Source organism: Tachypleus tridentatus, chromosome 10 (assembly GCF_004210375.1).
Source record: "Tachypleus tridentatus isolate NWPU-2018 chromosome 10, ASM421037v1, whole genome shotgun sequence".
Classification (NCBI taxonomy): domain Eukaryota; kingdom Metazoa; phylum Arthropoda; class Merostomata; order Xiphosura; family Limulidae; genus Tachypleus; species Tachypleus tridentatus.
Genome location: NC_134834.1, coordinates 164,462,602 through 164,479,184, shown reverse-complemented (window position 1 = coordinate 164,479,184; position 16,583 = coordinate 164,462,602). Strand labels below are relative to the sequence as shown.

The following is a 16,583-nucleotide window of genomic DNA, read 5'->3' as shown; positions in this document are numbered from 1 at the left end:
TTGCTTTGAACCATAAAATACCAAGTCATCCAACTTTTCAGCTCTTATCAGATCTGCTACTTTCATTGCTGTTACTGGAAAATAAATGTTTATGAAGCTAGTTAAGTCCATTTCCTTAAATCTGTTTCATGATGGTGCAGGTGGAAATGGTAAATTTATTCTTTGCATAATGGTTAAGGAAGCAGACATTGCTAATTATAATTGATATGAGGCAGTCATTTAGTGTTTTAGAATAAGATTTAGGTAATAATGCCAGATTTCTGTTTTCTTGTTTAGTAAATATATTTACAAAACCTCAGTAGCAATATGCTTATTGTTCTTACAAGTGTTCTCAATGCTAAATCAGAAACTCAACATTTTTAGTGGAATTTTGTAATAAAGGTTTCCTATACCATTTGTTAAATGTTGCTGTATATAGCTGGTGGTCATGGTGCAAATCTGTGATCCTAAGGGTTCATCATTTATGTCCCATTACAGCAAACAATTAGTGTGCACTTTGGGATGTGATTAGATTGTAAAAGTGATAGTCAAATCCCAGTATTTAATTAGAATAGCCTAGAAAAAGTTGCAGGTGCTGTTGACTTGTTGCTCTCTTTCAAGTAGAAAATTTGGGTTGAGTAGCACAGAAATCCCTTGCTTTGCTTTATGTGAACAATTCTAAAGCATACAATTATACATGCAGATAAACAGTGGTGGAAAATTTATTGCATTATCCAGCCTTCTTTCACACTTTGAAATTGTCTGATTTGAGGCCCTAATACATGTAGGTGTAAATATGCTTCTTGGATGATGCAATACTGTATAATTATTACATCTGTGGCTTTATCAACTGTTTTGGGGCTATAAATAGTTCTTTCTTGAAATCAGTTTAAAAGCCTGTCTGTTATAACATGTATGCGATGTCACTGGCCAATGATTACAAACTAACTCCATAGAAGAAAGCAGGCATTGTTTCTTTGATTAAAGAGGGACTTTCAACAATGAAGATTGCAAGAAAAGTTAAATCTAAACAATCCACTGTGAGCTGCTGGGTGCAGATATATCAAGAGACTGGTTGTGTGGAGCTGTAGACAAAAAGGTGGTAGGAATAAAATGTTTGCAAGAGCTAATGATTGTGTTTTTACATTCATAACCCTGCATAGTCATTGACTGTCATTCACAGATCTCAAAATAGCATGGCAGGAAGTTTCAGGGTTCACTGTATGCATTTTCTGGTTTCAACTGTTTTAAGTCTGTCAGCATGACAGCCAAGAAAGAAAGCCCACTTTATCAACAACCTGTTTAAAGAACATGCTGATTAGATTGAAGCAGTTTGGAGCATAGGATCTCAGATGAGTCAAAGTTCAACCTTCACAGGTAAGATGGGAAGTACTCTGTACAATGTTAATGTGGAGAAGAGTTTGATCGAGCATACCTAAATGCAACTGTGAAGCATCTGCAGGATCTGTTGATACATCTCTTGCCAGGATGTTAGATGCCAACATTTTATGAAAGACACTAAGTGTTGACAGGTACATTGAGATGCTCACATCACAATTAAAGCCAACAATTCAGGACTACTTTGGTAAAGCCGATCAGTGCATATTTTGGGATAACTTGTACTCCATGCCACAGGACTAAAAAGGTTTACATGTCTTCAGGCTTTTTGCTCTTCAGCTAGATTAACTTAAGAGGTTCATTCATGCCTGCCTTCCTTTACCTTTAGTACCTTTACCAATGAGCTTGCACATCATGGCAAGTCTGTGAGTTGTGGCCATAAGAGCAAACATTACCTTTCTGTTATTGTCACTATGTGTTTCTGTCCATAGCTGCTGCTAAGTTAGGGGTGGTAATATTTCTTCTTGTACTCTCTTCTTAGGTTTTTACTATAATGATTCTCCACAAACCTCTTCACCACTGCTGTGGGTGATTCCCAACAACTGATAGTTTCATTCAAGGTTTGCTGTATATGCTGTTTCCTATTCATGTTTACCTCGCTTATTTTCTTGGTCCATCATTGCTTTAAGAAAAAAGCCTTGTATACCTGAACCATGCACCCACATTGTCCTCTTTCCCTCTTAGCAATAAAAGACGTCTGTCTTCTGGTGTTTTTGTCATGGTCAATGTATCCATAAAGTGATATGTAAAAGATTATTCAGCATCTTGATGAACTGCTGCCTTAGCTCATTGTGTTTCAATTTTACCTTTTGAATTTGTCTTCAATATTGGTCATTTTTCAAAAAGCTTCTCCACTTTGATAATGATATGATGTTCTGGACAAATGTCAGTTCCAGCCCTTTACAAAAAAAAAAGTAACAAACTCCATGATCACAACTTTCATGGACTGTCTAATGTTTCATGATGGTTAAAACATAAACAAAGAAACAGTAAGTACATGTGCAAAAGTAATATACATCCTGTTACTTCAGTTTCTTCTGAACCTGACAACCATATTGTAATATTACTTTTTAATGCAGTATTCAGTTGAAATAATAGGCTAAAGTATCAGCTGAAATGTCATAGAAGAATTTGCTTAAGTGCTTAACTGCTGCCATGTCATATAGAATATTCCAGAAGGAAAAGTGACAGCATGGGTTATTTATATTTGGAATGTTATGAGTGATGTGGAATACTTTGTAATATTCCAGATTGTTTCAGGATATTTTATAGTAATATGCTATAACATTCCAGAATAATCTAGAACCTTCCAGAATCATTTAGAATAACATAAAACATCCTAGAGTATGCAGATATAATGTCAGCTACATGGTTGACATTGTTATTACTCTATCCAAAGACAGTGTGTGTTTGTGTGTTTTCTTATAGCAAAGCTACATCGGGCTATTTATTGAGTCCACCGAGGGGAATCGAACCCCTGATTTTAGCGTTATAAGTCCGTAGACATACCACTGTACTAGCGGGAGGGAGGCTCAAAGACAGTGTAAAACAGAACAAACTAGGGTGTTAGTTAAGTGTAGATGTATATATAAATGCAGTAAGAAGTTTAACTTCAGTTAAAAATTAACATTTCAAGCAAACATTAATTTGATAGTTTTGCTATATCACGCATATGAATTGTACTTGAACATTTCTAATAAGTATTTTGTAGATAGAGAAATTAAAATGACTTAAATGTTCACACCGTATTTCTGCTATAGCAGGTGGTGACTATAAATGTTTAGACGGCTCCTATAATCTCTCGTTGCTATGGATGAGGATGCATCCCGGGATGTGTGTGACGTAGTTCTTGGCAGAAACCAAGTTCTTTGTGATATTGTGTATTCAGAGCTTCCTCGCAGGGAAGACTTGCTGCTCTAGTATAGACCAGGTGGGAACGGGAGGGAGACCTTTGACAACACCTTTTGATCATAAGCTCACTTTGTAGTAACATGTAGATAATACATCAGCGAACTTAGTCTTCAAAGACAGGAACTCGCCATAGAAGCTGTCTAATTTCTGCAGTACATGTGCTGTTGATAAAATTTGTAAGATAAGAGTTAACTATGCAGAATTTTTTACATAACGTCGCTGTAGTTAGTCGTTTCCCGTAGTTTGTAGATAGAGCACGTTTATTTTTGTGTTATGTGCGATTTGGCCTTGGTGGTATACGTGATTGTAGTGTATACAGTGGACGTTGCTATGGTTCGTATACGGTTTATCGAGAGTACCATTTTACTATTTATATATATATATATGGCTACTTTATAGAATCGATCTCATTGAAGTTTTAAGATAACATTAGACAAATTGTCGTGTATCTAGTTTTCTATGTGAATTTGACGTTACTGTTCAGTCGTGTATCACGCTACCTTGTGACGCCTTTGTATAATTGTGTAAATAACTCACTTGTTTTTTCTTTGTTGCTGCGTCTAGCTGGAATCCTTTATGGTGAATATTTGTTTGCAGATGTGTATTTTGAGAATTTTAAACAATTTCTGAAAAAGAAAAATGTAGAAACACTTTGTAAACAACTTACTGGTGTGTACGATACTCAGATATGGCCACTGTACCAAGATCTAGATACTCCCGTACTGTTAGTAGTTCTCCCAAACATAACCTTCCTTTGACTAACCGGAAACAAGTCCCATTTAGAAGGTATGATTGTGTCAGGTGTTTTTTTTTTTTTTTTCCAACGTGTGTTTAATACACTGTCGATTTAAACTTGTGTATATATAATTTAATATTATAACAGCTTGTGTATTGTGTTTACCGCATTCCCTACTTAACTGTTCTTTTTCTTGTTGCATTAAAATTTTATGTTTATAGTAGGAATAAAACAAATTGAAGTATAGAATGCGTATAATTTCAGTTTTCAATTACGGGCATGGGTGTATTGTTTTAACATTCGGTTTTGCACCAACGAGTCACATTTAGTTCTATCATGCTGTGAAATTATTGTCACCGTTAGCTTGGGTTATTAACAGTAGAAAAATCTTTGTATTATAATATTAATGCATCACTTCTGCATTGATGCCTGCTGTATATATTGTTTTGTTGTGTTGTGTAACCAAAATGTTATTTGAGAATGTTTACATAGAAACCACTTAACACTTGAGAGTATATTTGTGTGTGTGTGTGTGTATATATATATACTGATGACCGATAGTTTTTCTCAAGCCCTATTTAGCATTATTGAATACCTAAATACACATGAAACGCAAAAAAGCGACCTTGTTTGTTTACATATATGCAGTTATTTTGTTTTAAGTATAGTGATTTAGAAAGTAGCATTTTTGTTCTAATTATACCTGAAAAGTTGTGTGTATCAATCATTGATAATTATTTCAATAATTGGTAATACGTAAATTTTACCATGAAACAAAACTGAAATATATTTATTTGTTTATATTTGGTAAAATATGCATTTCAATATTTTACGTGTATTGACTTCATATTTACGAGAGAAACGCACCCAGTTTTTAATATTAAATACTGCTGCTTTTATATGGATATTTTTATTTTTATCTTGATTTTAATCGAACTACTGTTATTTTTACCAGTATACCGGAAGTTCCCCAACCCGCATTTAATGTATATGTTTGTTTACAACCAAGATACGCGACCGTCAGACACGATGTGTTGTGTGCATCCGATTGGCAGATAGGTAGCAACGAACTTTAAACTAGACAACATCGCGAATTTCTGTCGTGGAAAGTAAGAGATATGTAATTAATTCTAAGTGGCCTGTCTGCTTGAACTAGTGATTTGTACGAAAGTTTAACTGTATTCAGATTTAACATGTTCCTATACATTTAGTACCGATTGTGTGGGATAATCGCAAAAGTCTAGATTTTAATAAATATTTAGAAACATTATACATACGAAGAAATTGTGTCAAGTAACATCATTAATGATTTTTGATGTTTACATTGATTTAATGGTTTACTAGCTTGCGTTCCTCTACAACGCACGATGATGTACAGGGGATCAGATTCAAACACTGATCCATACGTCACTCTGCCCGGAGGTGGGGGGGCTAAGAATACAAGACAGGTTTGGTGACAATCGGTTGTGTGTTCCCTAATTATAAGCCGGAACACACACAGTTTTGTCAAATAACTGGCTAGACTAACTATTTCGGAATACATGAATCCTGGTCGTGTTGAACCTGTGTATCACACTTGGGAAGATTTTGTTCTAAACAAATCTTTATGGCACGGGTTTATTCGTAATTTTTAACAGTGTGTATAAAAATGAAATCCTATTCTAAAGTGATCTTCTGAGTAAACCACCTTTTTGTTACATCACAGTTGCACCAAGACTTACTGTTTTAAATAAGAACTACAGTCGAATAGCTTGATAAGGAATGCAATAGTTAACAGTTACTGTGAGATTTTTTATTATATGAAACTGAAAAGTGAACGAACATTATTAAATGGCACGCGTGTTAGTTAAGCAATGCACATTACTTGTGCGTAATACAGTTTTCATATACGTATCAATGCAGAGAGCTGATTAATAATTTACATTTATTGCTGCACTAACTTGAAACTGTATTTGGTAGATTTTAAAGAAACCTAGTGCAATGGCGTAGAGTGTGATGCATTTTGTTATTAAAGTATGTGCGTTGCAACCATAATATGAGTTTGTTCATTTAATGAAATGGGCTCATATCGTGTAATTGGTTTTAACTTAATTTTATTTTTTAAAAAAATCCCTTATTTCATAAAGCTAAACTTGTGGAGTGAACTTATATCAAGGGTCAACGTGAGAAGATTATGATAAGTGAAAGATATTAAGACGTCTTTTCGTGAATGAACGTTATCCATAATGTCGTATTAGAAGCTATTAAAGGATATGGAAGTACTTGAGATAAAGGTAATTTCACAATGTGAGCGTGACATATAACATCCGTCTTCAAGCACGCAAAGTGTTCACTTTCTGACATTTTAATGTCTATGGAACTTGAACATGATGTTTTGCCACTGTCTTTTTGAAAAAATATATAGAGAGCTAAGAGTTCGAATAATACTTGTAAAAGTTTAAATATTATAACTTCACAAGTTTCAAAATACAAATTACATCTTAATCGTTGGCAAAGTTATGCTTTGTTTTAAAACAAATGGCAGTTTGGTATTTATGTCCGTGGTGGGTAATAAATTTTATTCGTTTCACACGCATGCTCTTGCACATCATATTCTGATGATGGCTCTGAAGTACGCCTGAGACCTTATGATGCTTAAAATTGGGTTTCGATACCCGTTGTAGGTAGAACACAGAGCTCGTTGTGTAGCTTTGTGGTTAAAAACATATAACACAATATGGAACTGCGTAGGGTTGCTCAGATGTTAGTAAAAAAAAATAGTTGCTACTGTATTCAACAAAGTACTTGCAATCTGTATTTTCTATACACACGCGAGGCGGTTACAAAATATGTATATAAAGTAGTGAAAGCATTATTCCATTTTGCTAAAATCACGTAGTAACAAAGTTTTTGTGTACTACATACAGTGGTATTGTTCTTAATTTTAGTGTCGGAACACTGACAGTATTTTTGTCTAGCAACGTGAGATTCAAGATCTCATTTCCACTTCTACAGTTAAATTACCATAGTGTTACTCAGATCACTCCGACAGCATAACACTTCAGTCATTGTATATACCTACTCTCTCACCCTAAACTTGTAGCGATCTTTTTGTATACTTGTACTACTGGGGAGGGTTGATTTTTAACGTTTTTACGAACAACTTTCATTTCCATGCTGTCGTAGCGTGTGGTTGATATTTGCGATTTTGTCACTTACCAACCTGTTTCATGTTTTTCTACCTTTAACACTATATCATTTTTTAATCATGACGAAGTAACATAATTGAAGATTTTGTTTTGTTTTTGCTGCTTTCGACTTCCATAGTCAATAGCTCTATTATTCGAATTAAATCCAGTTTGGGTCCGGCATGGCCAGGTAGGTAAAGGCGTTCGACTCGTAATCTGAGGGTCGCAGGTCCGAATCCTTGTCGCACCAAACGTGCTCGCCCTTTAAGTCGTGGTGGCGTTATAATGTTACGGTAAATCCTGTTATTCGTTGGTAAAAAGAGTAATCCAAGAGTTGGCGGTGAGTGGTGATGACTACCTGCCTTCCCTCTAGTCTTACACTACTAAATTAGGAATGGCTAATGCTGATAACCCTCGAGTGGCTTTGCGCGAAATTAAAAAACAAACAAACAATTCCAATTTGACAAATTTTCGTTACGCTGAGGCTAATTCGCGTGCCTTGTAATTCATTTTGAGTGTAAAGTAAAGTATATTCTTGTAGAAGCGTAAAATCTTTTAAAGTGTTCAGCGCCATAGATTATTTTGATCGTTTTATGTCGTGTTGTTGACAGTTCGAGAAATATGTTTTAAAACATCATTTCTACACGTGTATCGAATATAGTGTTTGTTTGTTGAAGTTATGTTTACATTATAAGGTAGGATTGTGAGGTTCAGATATTATCTAATATATTAAGAACGAGGAAAGAATGTCACGTGTAAGTATTGATTTCAAGCAAGAATCTTAAATTGTAGTATCTTCGCCTTAGGTGTTTTTAGTATTATACGATTTTTGCTTGTAAAAGTTTAAAGACTCAATCTGTTGTCGCATATCTCAAACTAGGCAGGGTTATGTTCTCTCTAATTATTCTTTATATCGGTCGTTACATTTATAGAACATTTTTGAGTGGTTTTTGGCGTCAGCGCTCTCCAGATTAGTTTAGGCAAGTAAGTTGTGAGATGCCTGTATGTTTTCGATGCGCCATACCTGTCAGAATGCTGCACGGCGGCGCATGTACCCAGCTTGAAGGGCATGTTGTCCAGGAATAAACGTTCTTTAAACACGTTGAATAATTTTCCTTCGAATCTTTTATAAAGGCTTTTAAAATTTTTCACAAATTTTTCATTGTCTGATTTGACAACAGCGCCACCGCGCGCAGCTTAAGTCATAAACCAAATAGTCAAAATCAAGAGATGCGGGGCTGAAAATAGACAACCCAATGCACTGAAGACTACATTCTCATCTGATTCACGATTAAAACAAAATATGTTTCCTAACTTTGCGTATTTTTGTTATAGTTTTAATTTCGGTTTTAAGATTTTTTCCGAAAACAAACAACTACACACTTAAGGAACGGCGACCTTAATATAGTTTCTTTTACCTCTCCATTTTTCTTAATTTTTGCCCTTTTTTGTGACTCAAAATGTTTCTCGAATTTTCAAAATATCAAAATTATTCCTGTTACTTTTAGGTACTTTATAAAACTTACCTCTGACTTAAGTTCTTTAACTATTTATCGTGGTTTTCTACAGTTGTCACGAATCATGATGTGTCAACGCCCAAATTAATCTATAAATTAGTTTATTTGTACGTAATCTGTGTGTTTGTATAAATCAGTTTTAGTAATTACCTTATTTCAACTAGTTATAGAGAGCAAAAACGTATTAAAAATGTATGAACTTTGGGCTGTTACGTTTGCATTTGCTTGTAAATTAATTTTCAGGCGTCCTTGCATTTGCAAAGAGAGAATAAGCGTGATTAGACTGTGTATTAGAGTTAAGTGTACCACCTGTTTTTGCAGGCACTTCTTATGATTGCAACATTGTAGCTTGTTTTTAATTGTATTTTTTTGATCCTTATGAATGTGGTTTTTAAGTTTACTTTTAAAATATTAGGGCTGCTGTTAACACTCTCCTGGCCTGGCATAGCCAGGTGGGTTAAGGCGTGCGACTCGTAATATGAGGGTCGCGGGTTCGCATCCCCGTCGCATCAAACATGCTCGCCTTTTCAACCGTGGGGGCGTTATAATGTCACCGTCAATCCCACTATTCGTTGGTAAAATAGTCAAAGAGTTGGTGGTGGGTGGTGATGACTAGCTGCCTTCCATCTAGTCTTACACTGCTAAATTCAAGGCGGATAGCGCAGATAGCCCTCGAGTAGTTTTGCGCGAAATTCAAAAACAAACCAAACAAACACTCTCCTTTAAAAAACTTATTACTTTGGTTTTTTTGCCGCGGCTTAGAGGCATTTGGAATGGTTCTGGGTTTTGTTGTTATTGTTTTCAAGTACAAACGTTTAGCTTATAGTTCCGTCATCTCTTGACTGATTTGAGATCTAATGACAGTTTTAGATTCAGGACGTCAAACAGTTTTGAAAGATGTATTTGACTACGCCCTTTTCCTCGGCGATTACTCCAATCCAGCCGTACAATGATTTGAATTTGAAGGTAGGTTAGAGATTATGATGAGTGATAAAATCGAATCGGGTATACGCACGCCCTACGCTTGATATTGATGACACACAAAAATATAGCTAATAGAAAGGAGGGAGAAATGTTTCGTTGATTAATTTATTCTAAAAGAATGTCAAGTAGATAACGCACCATACGAATGTTTGTATAACGCTTAGGCTAGCTTTAAAACACCCGAGTATGGGGTGATATTATCAGTTATATCAGTGTTTGATAAAGGAACTTAGTGTGATATATAATCACTTTTACTCTTTAAGATTTATATTTACGTATGAATTTTGGGTAATTCCCAAGCTTCTAAGGAAATGTAGGTTTGAAGAGGTGGAGAAATATTAATACAGGTAATGCAGTATAAAACTATACGCCAGGGGTCGGCAACCTGCGATCCTTAGTCCCCAAACGAAGTATCACATCCACTCGGGTCGCGGTGGTCCTAAAAAGGAATTCAAGTTTGTAACTCTATCTCAGGCCTGATTTCGAGCGACAAACAGCATTAAGTCACCCACTAATCACTGTGTCCTTTGTGACATGAATATTACTTTAACATTATTCGTAGTTCATTGTGTTTTATTACTGTTGCCTTCATTTATTAACTACAGAGATGAATGTGGCTCTATTCACTCACAGACACGGCCTCTGGCCCCTGTGTAGAAAGAGGTTGCTGACCCTTGCATTACGCTAGTAATTAAGAAGCAACGTGTAGATAGATATTTATCAGAATTTTTTTAATTTCATAATATTTTTATCATTTATTTCCTGCTCTTGGCAGTAGCCTTTTAACCCTATCCATAATGAAAAACAAATGTTTTTTCGTGAAAACAACATGTAGAGGTGGCTGAACTTTGTACGATACACATGTGAAACACTGTGCAAATCTTGAGTTATAACAGCGTTTTTTGGCAAAATGACAGTGATAACGTGGAAGATATGCAGAAATGTTAGAGGTGGAAATTCAATTTGTTATATATATCAGTTCATTATATTTTATAACGAGCAGTTTTAATATTGCAATCTTAGTCTTCGGTGTTACCGAAGACTGGTAACACATTTTTACCCTTAACCGCTCCCTGTCGTAAATTTAATGATGTGCCATGTGAGTTCCACGATAATTTGAAATCTTAAATAACGACTAAGAATCTGTACTGTCAACCACGTGGAGCTGCACGCTATATGCAGCTAAAATTGATTTAAGAGTTAGCGCGAGTTTTTATGAAACTTGAGTTTTTGTTGAAGGGGTGTAATTTTCTTAAATTACACAGTTCATGTGAATTTATGTGAAATATGTACGTGAAGATTCTATATTAGTTTTTTATTGCAACTCTTTTTCAGCATTATGTTTTAATTGAGATAAAACTAAATCAGTTAACAAAATCAGTTAGAACGTTAGTTTTACACGATTATCGAGTGAGAACAAATATTTTCATACAGCCACATCTGTCGTTGGAGCAAGTAAACTTTTGTCAGAGTTAGATTTTCAATATTTCAAATTATGGCTGTGTAAAAAAAAAAAAAATTCAAGTTTACCGTTTATATCCTACATTTATTGATTAGGAGGTCTTTTATATCTGATTTCAAATCAGAGGTCAATAAAAAGACCTGGCTGCAGTGATTTTGGGAGACAAAAGGCAGATCTAAATATTTGTTCACAGCGACACGAAGACTGAAATTGCAAGTTAAGGTGTGACGAATGTAAGGAAAAGGAAAAAGTTCAGTTTACATGATTTTTATCACAAATGTTTGTTCCACACTTAGCCAGCTTCTTGCGCTTGAACTTATGGTATTAGTACCAGCTGTATTGCGTTAGTACATTAGGGCAAGCGACTGTCGTTTTGCAGTAAATCCCCAAACAAAAACGGTCTTCTCACTGTTTATGTTTCAGTGAAAGTCTGTTCGTATTGTAATGGTTGAAATTAGTAATTATAGAACGTTGAATATTTTTAAGAGAACACAATCTAGCACAAACAGTATACAAACATTTGTAAACAATGCGTAGCTTTCCATATGACTTTCCAGCGTAGTCGTTATTTTGAATTGAGTTAGTTATTGGGTGATTCAAAAGAGTTCTATTTAGATAAACGTCACACGCATTTATTAACATGCTTTAATAATTCCCACAGCGTTGGGTCTACTCCACTTTGAATTAGCAGTGGAATCAGTGTACGTTTATAAACGCATTCTTCTGAACTATTTGTGTCTCAATTTGCTTATGAATTCTTTAAATTTTTTTTTTTGTTACAGGTTAAATATAACGTGAGTTAAATACATTTACATTCATAAAATGTCCCCCGATGGTACAGCGGTATGTCTTCGGATCTACAACGCTAAAATCAGGGTTCAATTTTCCTCGGTGGACTCAGCAGATAGCCAGATGTGGCTTTACTATACTCTTCAAAACAAGAAACGCAAAAGGGATATTTTTGTTATTTTAAAGAGAAATATATGTAATAACGTTACAAGCTCAGAGTATGTGATGTTACACGTTTTAAGGTACTGATTGTCAGACCAAAATGACAATAAAAGTTGTGCACTTTGAAAACAGAGGAAAACATCGGATTTTTCGCCAAAACGCATTCGTGTCCAATAAATTTGTTTGAGAGATCTGCATGTTCTGCAAGTGCAACATGTGCAAACTCCCTATAAAAGTGACGGGTTCTCGGTTTCCATAGCTCAGTGTTAAGCCACCGACACGCAATACAGTTACGCCAAGACTGACTGAAGCACAACGCAACAACGCCATTGGTCGGTGGAAGCAGGCGAATCTCGATCAGATGTTGCCAGAGCTGTGAATGTCCACCCAAGCACCATCACAAGGCTATGGATTCGTCACCAACATTATGGATCAACTCGTGACCGTCCACGATCTGGCAGGCCTCGTGTGACCACGCCCGCATAAAATCGCAACATCCGGTTACGTCACCTTCGGGATAGGACCATCACTGCGACGTCTACTGCCTCAACCATACCAGGGATGCGTAGGATTTCCGATCAGACCGTACGCAACCGTCGACGAGATTCTTAGGCCCCATGTGCAACCCATCATGGTGAACGTGAACGACGTTTTTCAACATGATAACGCCCGTCCTCACAGCCCGACTCACCACTGTCTTCGTGAGACACCACAACATCAACGTTCTTCCCTGGCCCTCCAGATGACCAGATTTAAACCCCATCGAACATCTTTGGGACGAGTTGGACAGACGTCTGCGACGGCGACAACCTCAACCGCAGACTCTACCTCAGCTTGCAGCAGCTTTGCAGGCTGAGTGGACAGCCATTCCACAGGATGTGATTTGTCATCTCATCGCTTCCATGGGCAGAAGATGCCAAGCAGTTATTGATGCTCACGGGGGGCATACTTGTTATTGACGTTGAGTGACGTTAAACTTCATCTAGTGAGCGTGGACTTCGCCCTTGCAGACTTTGGATGTTCAGCAGTGAATGTGCAAAGTTTCACACATGTCATACAGAACTACCCGGAATAAACTTGTTAACAATTTGTCTCATATTTTGCCTTTTGCGTTTCTTTTTTTGAAGAGTATATAAAAAAACACAAACACATAAGAATGTTTAAAAACATAGCTAATTTTACTACCTACTTCTGGGGCCCTCTATATTTTTAGAGAAAATTAATAACTACGCCAGATTTATTTGGTGAGTTGTTTACACTAACTTTTAACTAACATGAAAAAATAAAATAACATGTTACAAAATATTGGCCCTACTAGTGATGCATTGCGCAAAAACAAGTTTGTAATTTATAGAGTAAATCAAAAATGTCAATGGAATGTACTCAGTTTCTTTTTATTCCTGGTATGAAAACTGTTAAATATTAATATAAACTTTATAATTTGTCGTTGTAGTAGGTGTCGTTTGTGTGTTATTTATTTGTATTGAATTTAAAGTTTTAAAATCAAGTTTCGAGATATTTTAAGAACTAGTGAGTGAAATCAAAGTATAATATGTAGTAGTGTGTCTGCTATTGTGAATGCCATATCCTGTGCGGATGAAGCTTTTTGCCCGTTACAAGGGCTCAACAAGCCGACTGGGATATGTAGATGAAATAGTCAAGGAGCCATTTGTATTGTAATTCAACTTCGTGAACAACTCAATAGTGTAAACTAGAATAAATAAGCGAAGTGTAAATATTATTAATTTATTTACTTAAAAAACAAAATTATAGTAATAATTAACACTGTGTTATATATTGTTAACACAAGTTGTTTATTATTTTATTACGTTTACTTGAAATAACTTTGCTGTCACTCAGAAGAGCCGGTGAAACGGCAAACTTGTCTTATAACCGGAGCAGGCCGAGTAACCACGGCGTCAATGGGAGAAAACTGCGCTGGTAATTTGAAGAATTATAAGCGAAAGCAAAGAATACCTGTTATCTGTCGTAACTATTGTCAGCCTGGCCTTTCACAAAGAAATAAGTAAATCGGAACCATGTAATTGACATGATAAAAAGCAATGGATACGATGATGAATAACATAGTGTTTTACCTTTTATTACTCTGACGGTAGTATTTCTGTGTATGTAACCTGGTTTATGCTCTAATTTCATTTTAAGTGTATTTATTACTATTTTTTAGAATTAAAATATAAGAATGTTTCTGAGAACTGAGCGATTTTCTATGCTCCTCAGTATCGATGTGACTATGGTTTTTCAATAAAAAAAACTTTACGTAATGGCGTGAATTGAAGTGTGTTGTGTTATTTATAACAGACATTTGTTTAAAATATTGACTTCTATATTGAACATATATTACTTTATGCTCTAATTTTTGACGTCGATCACAGTAACACGACAAAGGTTTGTTGTTTTTTGTGATACCAAGCTTAGACTTGGCAGCCTTTTTCATTTACTGGCCCTAAAATACATGCTTATAGTCTGTAGGAAACTCTACCATGAATAACTGTCACGTGAAGTTTCGCGTTTATTTGTAGAGCAGCAGAAGTTCAAGCCTTGGTTGTGCAAAGTGTATAGTGCAGTTAGTTTTGAAATTTCTGTAGATGCATTTGTTATTTATGGAACGAGAAATTTAAAATATCTTACGGTGTTCTGAGAAACATAAACGGCTTTACAGTTACGTAATGAATGATTTATTTGTTGCAACAGGTGCAATTGGCAAAATTAATTTTGTACCTTTAAGAGCAAATTAAAATCGCAAGTGCTGAGGTTACTATTGCTCAAAGGTTCTTTTGGAAGGCAGTTAATATGGTGTTTCCATGGTATCTATTTCGTTCATCCTATAGTGTTAAGTTACATTTTAAGTCGATCAAAAAGCTTTACGTATAAGAACAGGGCTACAGTAGAATTAAATGGCTAGCCGTATAAAGATGTGGTATTATCGCAAACATATATTTTAAACTAATATTTTAATCTAGTTTTTAAAATACACGTTTCGATGGAAAGTGAAACAAGTAGCAGGGTGAGGTGGATTGAGATTTATGTAGGTGAATCATGCATTGTGTGCACTGGTAAGTAAAGCGTGTCACGTTTAAAAATCAATATATGAAACGTCATCCTACCATTTTAAGAACCGATCAATACAGGCGTGAGAAACAGTAGCTTGAACTGCAATTTTGCATGCATCTCCGATCTGTGGTTTTGTCTCTAGGAATAAATTACGTCATTAGAGGGAGGGATTCAACCATTCATGGAGTTTCACATAAGATCAGGACTACAGCTTTTCTAAGAGCTCAGGTTATTAGGCCCTCTTGTGCGAAAAGTTGTTTTTTACTACATATGTATTCTATAGAACTATTGGTTGCAAAACCAAACGTTTCATGATATGCTTTAAAGGTTTGTTTGGAAACAATTCCAGTTTATTTTAAGCACGTCAAAAGTTGTATGAAAAATAAATGTGATTGATGAACAGCCCTTTAAAATTCACAATTTACAAGCACCTACAAAATACAGTGCAGACTAATGTGATTTGTAATTATTACATTCTTTTGTTTCTATCTGCATTTTGAATTTTTCATTAATATAATTTTGTATAGCTTAAATTTCACATCAGATTGTATTTTGAAATCCAGATCAGTTTTAATTCATGTAAAGAAATGAAAGAACAACTTATTTCACAAGTTTTGTTACAGTGAGGAAAATATTGTGTTGAACTGTGTATAAAAGCCAATTTCACTTCACAAGTTGTGTAAGGGTAAATATTTTTAAACATTGTTTTTATAAAGTTAGGAGTTAAAATTAATTTTTGTCTGATATCAGTTATTCTACACAAACATAGTTTGTAAAGTGGTTAATAAATTATGTAAATGTCAGTAGATTTAAGTGTACAGGAAAATAAGAATCTAAGCCACTTTCAGTGTATGCAAGTAGGAAGAAAAAAAATCTAAAATTAATAAACATATTTTACTGAAACCTTAACCAATTCTATAAATTTGATACAAATTGATTGTCTATTATTATAAAAAAAAATGATGGAAATGAAAGAGTTTGCAAAATGCAAGGGGGAGTGAAATGGAGTAAAAAATTAAATGTGTATATTTATATATGTTTTAATGAACCATAGATTTGGAAGAAAAATTGTTATTAAATGACCAGTGTGATAAGATATGAGATCAATGGCCCTTTTTGTTTTGCAAAATTTGTCTTATGGGAAAAAATATAAAACTTGAGAAGATTCTATTATGAAAAAATACATTAATATTTAAAGTATTTTTGATGACATCATCTGTGAGGACTAACAGCTATATTGTTACAGTATAGCAGACATAAGTTATATCTCCATGAAGATCATTTGTAAGTAAGCTTTATGTATATTTTAACACAACTTTGAAGATCATAGACCTCAGAGTTCAATGGAACTGTTCTTGTTGATAAGAGTTCAATTTGAGCCCACAGAGCTATTGGCATCTTCTTTT

General features: G+C 35.0%; 1 protein-coding gene across 1 annotated transcript in view; it reads left to right on the top strand.

Annotated features, from left to right (window-relative positions):
* Positions 1–3,255: 3,255 nt before the first annotated feature.
* LOC143230834 (uncharacterized) overlaps positions 3,256–16,583 on the top strand; it is a 42,554-nt gene continuing 29,226 nt past the window's right edge. The window contains exons 1-2 of the mRNA XM_076465051.1: positions 3,256–3,621; positions 3,853–4,074. Coding sequence (XP_076321166.1) covers positions 3,977–4,074 — 98 coding nt within the window. The 5' untranslated portion in view covers positions 3,256–3,621; positions 3,853–3,976. The remainder of the gene's footprint in view (positions 3,622–3,852; positions 4,075–16,583) is intronic.